This window comes from Pelophylax lessonae (genome assembly GCF_965119305.1).
Source record: "Pelophylax lessonae genome assembly, chromosome: 10".
Classification (NCBI taxonomy): Eukaryota; Metazoa; Chordata; class Amphibia; order Anura; family Ranidae; genus Pelophylax; species Pelophylax lessonae.
The window spans coordinates 184,381,037-184,393,131 of NC_138777.1; the positions used below are offsets into that span (position 1 = coordinate 184,381,037).

Below are 12,095 nucleotides of genomic sequence, written 5' to 3' on the forward strand. Positions count from 1 at the left end.
GAGGCAGCATTAGAAGCCATTGGCTCCTTCTGCTGTCAATCAAATCCTGTCGGGAGGGAACAATGGGTGGGGCCTAGCCTCACTGTGTGCATCTAAGGATGCACAGAGCCCAGCTTGGGAGTGAGCCTGCCAGTGCCCCACCATAGGAAGCGGCTTCCTATGGGTGAGCACAGAGAATAGGAGGAGCCGAGAGTGCCAGCGGAGGACCCCAAAAGAGTAGGTTCAGGGCTGCTCTGTGCAATAGCATTGCACAGAGCAGGTAAGTATATGTATTAATAGAAAAAATATATATTGTTTACAACCACTTTAAGTTGGTCATACACAGCCTAAACCTTGATGCCCACTGAATCAGTCCAACTTCAGGCCGTGGGTTGCTCTCAAGCTTAATGCATTCCCTACATTAAAGGTAAATAATGTCCCAGCAGTTGTATCTCTCCCCCCCTCACTTATAATTACCCAAGACCTATTTCAATCCAGCACAGTGCCCATCTGCAGAAGTGCTCTCCTCTCTAATCTGCTGGTGCACCACCATAGGAAGCCGCTTCCAATGAGAGAGCACAGAGAAGAGGAGGAGCCAAGAGTTTCGGCAGAGGTCCCCAAAAGAGCATGTTCGGGGCCGCTCTGTGCAATACTATTGCACAGAGCAGTTAAGTATGTTTATTATTAAAAAAATATTTATATTGTTTACAATATCAGAGGTTTGGTGCCTTAAGCTGGTCAAACGCAGGTCAAATTTTATTTGATTCCTTCTGTATCAGCCAAAATTCGGGGCCATTGAAAGCCTTGTCGGCAGCGCCCAGCTCGGCAAAACTCAGCTGAAAAAAAAACCAAAGAAGCCAGGTAGACAATTGTCAATCAAACAGTGACTGCATCCTATAGGGCTTCTTCTAGATTGTAAGCTCTAACGAGCAGGGCCCTCCGATTCCTCCTGTATTGAATTGTACTGTAACTGTATTGTCTTCCCCCACATTGTAAAGCGCTGCGCAAACTGTTGGCGCTATATAAATCCTGTATAATATAATAATAGGGCTGGCCATAGACTGTTCAAATCTCAGCCGGTTCAGCAGGCATTGGCCAAAATTTGAGCCATGTGTGGGCAGGCTGAATGTACCAAGTTGAACGATTGATTAGCTTGGGTACAGCCAACCTGCTGGAATCTCTTGCGATTATCGCTAGCTGCTGCTATAGCCACTAGCAATAATCACTGTCTTCTCCTGGCGGGGAAGGCTTCCCCACGCCCACCCCTGACCCCCCGGCCGTGAGCAGACAATTACTCGGCAGGAGGGATTCCCCTGTCAGCACTGTCTGTGTTGATGGCTGGAATCGTTCACATTTCTTTCTTGCAACCTGTGGCTTCAAGAAAGAAATTTGCACCGTCTATGGCCAGCCTCAGATAGCCGAGGACGCTGCAGCTGTCTGAATACTTTAGCCAGCATGGGGGATTCCTCCATCTATGCTGTTAAGTTCAGATGGGGGAATCTATTTGATTTCTCTTCTTCAGCCCATGACCTGAACAAGAGATGCATGTTTGGATAATATTATAAGCAGACAGTGATCATTATAACTGACTAAAGCCTTTTCTACTTTTTTTACTCCAGTGTCTAAAAAATGAGTAATGTCTGTTTCATGAACATCCAAAAAAAAAAAAAATTCAAACACAAAACAAAAGAGAAAATTACAGACAATTCTTCTGCTGAAATGAAATCTAAATGTGTGAGTACTGACAGATAAATAACTCCCTTGAACACTTATGTGATCAGAACATGGAAAAGCAGAAAATCTATTTTCTGAACTGTCAGATAAAAGCAAATGAATCATAAAATGAAGGTGACCTTCCGTACCTAAGGGACAGTAAACCTCGGACCATAACCACTTAAAGCCTTTTGCTCCAAGTCTTGTTTCTGAGAACAGAAGCCACTTTGTGAAACATAATCAATAATTCCCCAATGCAAGGTAATGCAGTGCTTTCACGGGGTTTGAAATTACATGTTCATTACTGTACCTCAGTCCATTTATCATTTACTTCCAAAAATAAGACACAAAAGGGGTCAGATTTGGAGGCGACATCCCGGTCAAGGAGGTTCTGGCAGGAAATGGAAAGTTCCACTCTACAGACGCAGTACTGGGAACCCACTGGAGCAGCTGAAGAGGTGCTATATGTGTACGCCATGGGCTTCAGCAAAGCACGACAATCTGAAGAAAGAACAAGACACAAATGGTCAGATCAACAAACATAAGTAGAATTTTCCAATTTTAGCATATGTGATGCTGAGAGTACATGCATAAAATCAATACACAAAACAATGATCATCTGAGGCTGAGAAATCCTCTACTGTAATCCACTTTTTGGACACCTTCCAGTGTAGAGTCAGTTGAAACATTTTAACTGTGATGTAGCAACCAATTAGAAAACTAGGATAGAATGATGAAAGAGAGTGCGTAGGACACACTAGTTGGACAAGGTGAGAGAGGGCTAGAGAGGGAAAGCCCTCCAGCGATGGGTATGGGCAGATCAGTGACCAGGTAAATTGCCTAGCTATCCAGAGATGATGGTCAGTAGTGAGTGATCTAAGTCCCTGGGTAAATAATGTTCAATCCAGGGGGTTCAGACCCATTCAAATTTACGTTGTTTGTCATTACGAATTGCAAACACCTTTTCGTCCAAGAGGTACCATGTCATTTTTCTCTTCACCCGTCCCCCCCATGGGGTGGAGGACCACCAAGCTTTGACTAGGACTTGTTTTGCTGCCATAAAAAGGAAAGTAAGGAGGCAAAACTGGGTATTTGTACAGTGCCTGGGTTTAAAACTAAGTAAGGGCTCTTTCACATGGGCATTCAGTTTTTTTTGCCCGATCAGGTCCTTTTTTTTCTTTTTTGAAACGGACACGGATGACACTTGTGTCATCCGGTCCGTCTGTCCGTTTTTCATCCCATCCGTTTGCGGATGAAAAACGGACATAATGTATCTCTATGTAAATACGGATGTCAGTGGATGACACCACTGACATCCGTTTTTGCGTCCGTTCCCGTTTTTTGAACGGAAGAAAAAATAGGTTTCTCTTCCGTTCCAAAAAACTGAACTGAACGGAAAGGACGAAAAACGGATGTCGGCGGATGATCATCCGCTGACATCCGTATTTACATAGCGATACATTATGTCCGTTTTTCATCCGCAAACCCGTGTGAAAGAGCCCTAAGGCTTTTTATGATTTTTCAGAATACCTCTACCCAGAAGAGTGTAGACTATCTGATATACCGCACTAGAAAATCTCCTAATGTGAGGACAGGTCCACCATTTGTGGAAAATGGTACCCAGGGTCTGGCAGCCTCTAAAGCCTGATCCTGACACAATCTACAAGTATTTTTAGCGAGTGCACAGTTTGATATGTTTTTGAAGTGTTTTACCTTACATTTATTTATTATGTGTCTTTCACATTTTACAAGGTTTAAAAGCTCATTGTTTTTGTATTAAAGGGTATGTAAACCCAACATTTCATATTCCTGATATGTGTATGCTGTACTATGTACTTCTACGAAAAAGGATCCTGCTCCCTTTGCATTACTTCCTTTGAGTGAAATCCCTGGTGTTCCTGCCAGTTCCTCTGCTTTCCAACTAAAAACTGACCACACTAGGCATGAGAGAAAGGCATGGCCTGTTCTCTAGCTGTGATGGGAACTCAGTGTGCTCTCCTCTAATGATCAGACTTTTTCTCACAAGCCCCTACTGAACAGTCATTCACTGGCAAGTTCAGTGTCATGCGGTTTCTCCTCCCCCATCTCAACAGAGGGAGTTTACAGGGTATGTGAACTTTAATAAAACAGGGGAAAAAAGGTATTTATAATGTTTTTTACATGTATACATAAGCGTTTTGCCTTTCATTTCTATTTTAAACTGAACGGATTGTTTAAAAAAATGAGGGTTTACATATACTTTTTATATAGAGATTATAAAATAACCAGTAGAGATGTCAGGTCACCTGTGGCTAGGTGACGACTGCACCCTGTTGGAGGCAGGGGGGCACCACAAGGTAGTGAACCCAGTAGCTGACTGCTGCGGATGGACAGGAACGTGAGCCCAAGATTTCCCAGGGCGCAGAGTCTAAGACCCAGCAGGTGTTCACCAGAGCCTCTAGTGGTGAGGATGGACTTGGCTGCAGCTGGGCCCAGGTCGCGGCCCCTGGGGTCCCCCAGGTCACGCTCCATAGGAAGAGAGGGGAAGCAGCCAGTCAGGACACAGGGGATAGTGATGGGTAAGCCGAGGTCAGGAACACAGGCAGACAAGGGTAACCAAGGAATAGGCCAAAGGTCAGAGTCACAGGCAAACAGGAGAAGTCAGAGACAAGCCAAAGTCGGTACACAGAAAGGTAGATCAAGCACACGGCAGAAAGGAAACAACTAACAAACACTGTTGAACAGCAAAGCAGACCTGCAGTGCACTGGTTAATAAAGACTTCCTGGAAGGCCTGGGGTGGGGCCGAACAGGGAGGAGAGATGATAAAAAGGAACCAGAAGTGAAGTCTGGCCTCTAATGCAGACATGAAGGAATAGGTAAGCTGCCAAACACTATTGCAAGTCCATGACAAGAGAGAGCTCTGTGGCTCAGTGTAATTACTCTATCGCTCGGTGATCAGCTAAAATATTAGATAACGTGGTATTGCATTACAGTGGGGTTGATATACTAAGGACTCGTTCACATGGGTGGCCACAGGACGGAAAAGTCAGGTGGTTGAGTCGTGGTTTTGAGTGTGAATGCAGCCATTAGAATACACAATTGAGCACCCAGATAGAGTGGTGACAGAGCTGCCTAGATCGTCCAATTTTCTTTAGGTGTCAACAATTTAACACATCAGAATGCTGATTATGTAACAACCACAACATTTCTGAAAAAAAGTTTCCCATACTATATCTGTTATATCTGTGTGGCAAGATTAAAACTCTTCTCCAGCCCAAACCTTTTTTTTTTTTAATTTCTTTTGTATAAAGTTGAAAGATTTGGGGAATCTTTTGTGACAACACAGTGGAGATTTCCATTCTCTTCTCATTCCTGTGACACAGGACAGGAAATGTAGAGGACAGGGGTTACTAGGCTTGGGAGGCACAGATTGCAGTAAAAACAAGAAATGTTTAATGTAGTTGATGTGAATCCCAGGGCAGGCAGCTTCTACACCCCAGAGGACCTCTATGGTCTGCTTGGCTTGCAGTGTCATGCAACAAAAATGTTAGTTGAAGGGCCACACCACTGCTCAAAGGTCCAGAGACTACCTTATTTCAGTAAAGGTAAGGCCCCTTACACACGGGGTGGGCTCCATTGGCTGGTCTGTGTCCATTCTGCTTATGCAAAGCAGACACAAACACAGCCCGCTGTCCTTTATACCCAACTGCCATCTAAACTGATCCGCTAGATGGATGGGGAACATCTGTTTTTAGTGGATAGGATCGGATGTCAGCCGTTGTCCGTTGTCAACATGTCCGTTGACACCTGCCGCTGCATAGAGGAGACTGAAGGGTTCACCTGGAAAACTGACAGGGGACCTTATCGGTCCGCTCGTGTGAAGGGGCTCTTATGCCTCGTTTCCACTGAGCGGTTCGGTTCGGTACAGTTCAGTACAGTTTGCAACGGTACACCTTGATCAGGCTTGCGTTTCCACCGCCAACAGTACCTCCCTCAACAGTACCTCAACAGTGTAGCTCCACCCTGTTGGTACGGTACTAATGTGCTTGGTACCCCAACGAAAGGGTCCCAAAAAAGTGGTACGGTACGCTTCGGAATTAGGGTACCATTCACAACTTTTTGACAATGGAAACGGCAAAAATTGCGTACCGTACCGAACCGAACCGTACTGCTAATATACAAAAACCTCTGACCAAAGTGAGAATCTGAATAATAAAACAAACTATTTTGGATTGTAGAATGCATGACTTGAGTTATACACAGATACATTATAATTATATATTCATTCCTATTAGGTCCATGTTTTAATCAGGATGTAATATTATTACTGTTTTTAACAGATTTTTGGATTCTGAGATTTTTGGATATTAGCAATTTTTTCAATATTACCCGAATTTTTGATCTTTTACATCCAATACCAGTGGCAAATGGGCATTTGGTTTTAACCATGACCCCGAGAAGGGGATACTATTGCTATTGTATTGTATTAGTATGAGGACTTCCATATGTTTTCTAGCCCTGAAGGGGCAGTTTTGCACTGGCAAAATGCATTTGATACTCTTTGTTTCCCCCCCTGACCTTTTTTGGAATAAAGCTGTATCTGGACTTTTTAGCAGCATTATGGTGCTTCATTTTACAATTTTTTTTTTAAGGGGAGCTCCACCCAAAAGTGGAAGCTCCACTTATTTTCTTTCCCCCCTCTGGTGCCACATTTGACACCTTTCATGGGAGAGGGGGGGGGGGGGAAAGAGCACCTGTTTTTGACAGGTACCCATTCCCACTTCCGTGAGACTCTGCCACGGCAAAGTCCCCCAGAAGTTTGGCCCCCCTCGCCCCTTCCCCCGCCGCCGGGCCAGTTAGAAAGCACAGTGCACTTTGCGCATGCGCAGTAGGCAACTGGCTGTGAAGCCGAAAGGTCTCACTGACGGTTTCCCTTACCACGAATGGCGGCGGCAGCACGTGAGAGCCGAGCTGAAAATTGGCTGGGGTGCCGACATCGCGTAAACCCCAGACAGGTAAGTGTTCTAATATTAACCACTTGCCGACAGAATCACGTTAATTGTCAGTGGGGAAGCCAGTGCGGGTTTCAGGCGGCTCTGATTTCCCCCGATCGTCAGTGGGGAAGCCAGTGCGGGTGTCAGGCGGCACCGATTGCCCCCGATCGTCAGTGGGGAACCAGTGCGGGTGTCAGGCGGCACCGACTGCCCCCGATCGTCAGTGGGGAAGCCAGTGCGGGTGTCAGGTGGCTCTGATTGCCCCCGATCATCAGGAAGGAAGCCAGTGCGGGTGTCAGGCGGTTCAGATTGCCGCCTGACACCAGCGATCTCCCCCCGCTGATGGAGAAGGACAGACGGCTGAGGTAAACACAGCCATCCGTCCTTCTCCCTTGGATGATCACAGAGGCTAGGATAGCATGTCTCTGTGATCATCTCACAAGCCCAACCCCCCCACAGTTAGAATCACTCCCCTATGCTTACATTTAACCCCTTGATCACCTATACTGTTAACCCCTTCCCTGCCAGTGTCATTATTACAGTATCAGTGCATATTTTTAGCACTAATTACTGTAGTAATGTCACTGGTCCCCCCAAAGGTGTCAAAAATGTCAGTTAGGGTGTGATCTGTCCGCCGCAATGTCGCAGTCCCACAAATAATCGCAGATTGCCGCCATTACTAGTAAAAAATAAAACAATAAAAATTACCTAAATCTTTCCCATAGTTCGTAAACGCAATAACTTGCGCAAACCAATCAAAATACGCTTATTGTGATTTTCTTTACCAAAAATATGTAGCAGAAAACAAATTGGCCTAAAATGTTAAAAAATTTTGATTTTTAATTTTTTTGGGAATGTTATATAGCAGAATGTGAAAAATATATATTTATTTTTTGTTTATAGCGCAAAAAAATAAAAATCGCACAGGTGATCAAATACCACCAAAAGAAAGCTCTATTTGTGGGAAAAAGGACGTCAATTTTATTTAGGTACAGCGTCGCACAACCGCGCAATTGTCCGTTAAAGTAACGCAGTGCCGAATCGCAAAATAGGGCCTGGTCATTAAGGGGGAAAATCCTCCGGTCTGAAAGTGGTTAAAAGTCAGCAGTTACTAAAAGTCAGCAGTATGTGTAGCTGCTGACTTTTAATTTTTTCGTGGTATGGGGGGCGGAACTCCGTTTTAAGTAGTAAAAACAAGACAAAGGATCTACCCCTTTCGTATTCTCATAAAAGGGTTTTATTGCGGTTATTATTCCCATAACTTTCTATCCCTAATTACACCCTCTCAATTAGACAGGGTGAGAGGGGAAATCTCCCTAGTGCAGAGCCATAAAAACCTGACAAATGTCCTAAAATTTCCCAATCCTATCCATGAAAACCTGGAACTGGGCTTTAGGCTTTTTTACAGTGAACAGGGTCGCGATGAAACGCGTAGATGGGCAGTCCCTGGGCAGGAACATCCGGTATGCTGCCATGTGGTCGAATAAAGAGGTTTACACATTTTGAGGCACATTATTTTTAATTTAGAATTTGGAGTGGATGGGGTTAACAGACTTTGACCAAGCCTTGCTAATACCTGTTACCAATGCATTAAAATGCATGTCATAATCATTTTAATGCATTGCCATTGACTTCTATGTGCCTCCCAACTCACTAAAATGCAAAAAAAAAAAAAAATCAAGCATGCTGAGTTTTTTGAGAATAGAACAAACACAATCTTTGTTATCGGGAACCACGGCACATGTGGAATACATGTGTTAAAATGCAAAAATGTAAATGGGCCCTAAATGTTGCTACAAGGCTGAAATAGTTTGCAGAGACAAAAAGGATAATTTTGTTAAATATATATTTTTTTGTTCCAGAAATGGGAAGCTATGATCTTGGGTTGAGCTGTAACTATAATGTATGCCCCAGGTAGCAAAGCCATCAGCAAATGGCAAGCATAGAATTTATACGTTTGGTCATTTGAGGAATGTGACAGCAGGGATCTACCTCTGTACTAAGCCCTCCAGCATTCACCAAAAGGCAACTTAATAGATATTTTCCAGAACAAATACAAAGAACTGGGCTGCTTTCTTTCCAACCAGGAACCATCCCTTTCATGTAAATTGGGTCAGAGACAGATCCTCGAAAAGCTTCTGCCTTTTTCACATCCATTTCTTAACCACTTCTGGACCGGAAGATTTTCCCCCCTAATGACCAGGCCATTTTTTGCGATTCAGCACTGCGTTACTTTAACGGACAATTGTGTGATCGTGCGACGCTGTACCCAAAAAAAAAATTATATAATTTTTTCCCCACAAATAGAGCTTCCTTTTGGTGGTATTTGATCACCTGAGCGATTTTTATTTTTTGAGCTATAAACAAAAAAGTGTGACAATTGTGAAACAAAAAACAATATTTTTCACTTTCTGCTATTAACAATCCAAAAAGAAAAATGTAAAAATCAAAGTGTTTCATAATTTTAGGCCAATTTGTATTCTGCTACATATTTTTGGTAAAAAAAATAAATCCCAATAAGTGTATTTTGATTGGTTTGCGCAAAAGTTATCACATCTACAAACTAGTGGAAAGATTTTGTCATTGTCCTTTTTATTTGTTTATTAATTTTACTAGTAATGGCGGCAATCAGCAATTTTTAGCAGGACTGCGACATTGCAGCGGACAGATCGGACACCTAACTGACATTTTTGACCCTTTTGGGGGGACCAGTGACATTACTACAGTAATCAGTGCTAAAAATATGCACTGTTACTGTAATAATGTCACTGGCAGGGAAGGGGTTAACCCAGGGGCAATCAAAGTGTTAAAGAGGTTGTAAACCCATACAAACATTTTTTTTTTTTTCGACCTGAAAGAGAAACACATAATGAGCTAGTATGCATCGCATGCTAGCTCATTATGAAATACTTACCTTAGAACGAGCCCCCGCCGTGCCGTCCGCTTACCTGTATGATGGGCGACATGTCCAGTCGCCCGTCTTCCGGGATCGCGGCATCCGGCCATCTGATTGGCCGGAGCCGCGGTGACGTCACTCCCGCGAATGCACGCGGGAGCTGACGGTCACGGCACGGGACTCTGAAGGAACGGCATGAGCGGCCGTTCCTTCAGAGCGCATGCGCCAGTGACGTCACTGGCTGCATGTAAGGTAAATATCTCCTAAACGGTACATGTTTAGGAGATATTTACAGTACCTATAGGTAAGCCTTATCATAGGCTTACCTATAGGTAAAAGTTGCAGAGGAGGGTTTACTTCCTCTTTAAGTGTGAGCCTAGGGGGTGTTTTCTAACTGTGGGGGGATGGGCTTGTAAAATCAATACAGACACCTGTGTTACTAAATAGGAAAGAACACAGGAGCTCTGCACTGAATCCTGAGAGAACAATGGTCTGCTGTGTTTACAACAGCAGATCACCACCATTCTCTCTTTACAGGGAGCGATCACGGGGCCTGGTGGTGATTGCGGCCGCCAGCCCCATGGATTGGCTTCCCTGCTAGCGAGTGGGTGTGTGCGGCTCCCGGGTTGCTCCCCGCAGACTGCCGTACAGGTACGGCGATTCGCGGGAACCTGCCGCCGTACAACTGCGGGGACTGGTCACGAAGTGGTTAAAGGTACCTAGAGAAATGACAGCCCAACTGCATGTTTCACAATGGACAGCCTGAGTACACAATGGGCATTTTGTAGGAGGGTGTGGGCACGCTTCAAAAAGGAGGACCCTTGTTCATTGTGTGGAAGCAGTGATCCCTCTGCAGATTTGACACGTCCACTGCAGAGTCAGAGCTGGAGCTCTCCAATCAAGAGGGAGCATGAGACTCAGCAAGGGGCACGTCTAGTCTTTGCAGAGAGACCACTGCTTGCAAACAGAGAGCAAGGCTGGTAGTGGAGAGGTTTTTCTACTCAGTCTCTAACTGCTTTCTAAACAAAACAAACTGCCAGGCTTTTCACACCCCGCCCTCCCACGCGGGCGCCCTCCCACCCCCGCTTATCAGTGGGGAAGCCGATGCAGCGGGCAGGCGGCTCCGATTGCTGCCTGACACCCACGATCGTTTCACGCTGAGAGAGAAGAACGGTCAGCTGTTGAAAACACAGCTGACCATTCTTCTGCCTGGAATGATCATAGAGCCCCTGTGATCCTTCTATATAGGATCACAGGTCTCTATGATCATTTCACAAGCCACGCCCCCCACAGTTAGAATCACTCCCCTAGGCTCACATTTAACCTCTTGATCACTCACAATGTTAACCCCATCCCTGCCAGTGTCATTATTACAGTAACAGTATGTACAGTATTACAGTGCATATTTTTAGCACTGATTACTGTAGTAATGTCACTGGTCCCCCCAAAAGTGTCAAAAATGTCAGTTAGGGGTCCAATCTGTCCGCCGCAATGTTGCAGTCCTGCAAAAAAACGCAGATCGCCGCCATTACTAGTAAAAAACAATACAAGTGACATAAATCTCTCCCGTAGTTAGTAGACGCAATAACTTTTGCACAAACCAATCAAAATATACTTATTGTGATTTTTTTAATCAAAAATATGTAGCAGAAAACAAATTGGCCTAAAATGTTAAAAAATTTTGATTTTTAAGTTTTTTTTTTTGGGAATGGTATATAGCAGAATGTGAAAAATATGTTTTTTTTTTCCAGAATTGTCGCTGTTTTTTTGTTTATAGCGCAATAAATAAAAATCGCACAGGTGATCAAATACCACCAAAAGAAAGCTCTATTTGTGGGAAAAAAAGGACATCGATTTTTTTTGGGTACAGCGTCGCATGACCGCGCAATTGTCCGTTAAAGTAACGCAGTGCCGAATTGCGAAATATGGCCTGGTCATTAAGGAGGCAAATCCTTCCGGTCCAGAAGTGGGGGGGGGAGGCATTTATAATGTTTATTATATTTATATATATATATATATATATATATATGTATATATACAAAAGTGTTTTGCCTTTCATTTCTGTTTTAAACTGAATGGTGCCCTATATGCACCTTGGTAAGGGGTTTGCTCAAGAACCTAAACCAGCCTTTTACAACCAGGGTGCCCAGGCACAATGGTGTGCCTTCAGGTTTCTTCAGGGGTGCCTTGGCAAAATTCCTATAAATTACCCAAAAATTGTATACAAACCAGACAGATCAATCACCATTACAACCTTCTGTTAGCTGGCCTCCTAACAACCAATGATGTCATCAGTTGATAAGGAGGACATCAGGCGCCAGCACAGCATCCTTGTTTGCCCCTCCCTTACCCCTCTCCATCAGCACCGGGGTCACAATGAGCGAGGAAGAGAAACATTGGAATACTAGTCAGTACCTGTGTGCAAAGGTGTGTTTAGCTTTGGAAGAAGAAATCACCTCTAACGTTGGGTGTCCTATGTGTGGATGTTGCTGCGTTATGTAAAACTATTAGTTTCATTTTTACCATTTTAGAA

The 12,095-nt window shown here is 44.2% G+C and overlaps 1 protein-coding gene across 2 annotated transcripts in view; it reads right to left on the bottom strand.

Annotated features, from left to right (window-relative positions):
• Positions 1-12,095, bottom strand: part of CPNE2 (copine 2) — a 253,848-nt gene that overhangs the window by 135,593 nt on the left and 106,160 nt on the right. For both annotated transcript variants that reach the window (XM_082270133.1, XM_082270132.1), the window contains exon 2: positions 2,003-2,193. In XM_082270133.1, coding sequence (XP_082126259.1) covers positions 2,003-2,170 — 168 coding nt within the window. In that variant the 5' untranslated portion in view covers positions 2,171-2,193. The remainder of the gene's footprint in view (positions 1-2,002; positions 2,194-12,095) is intronic.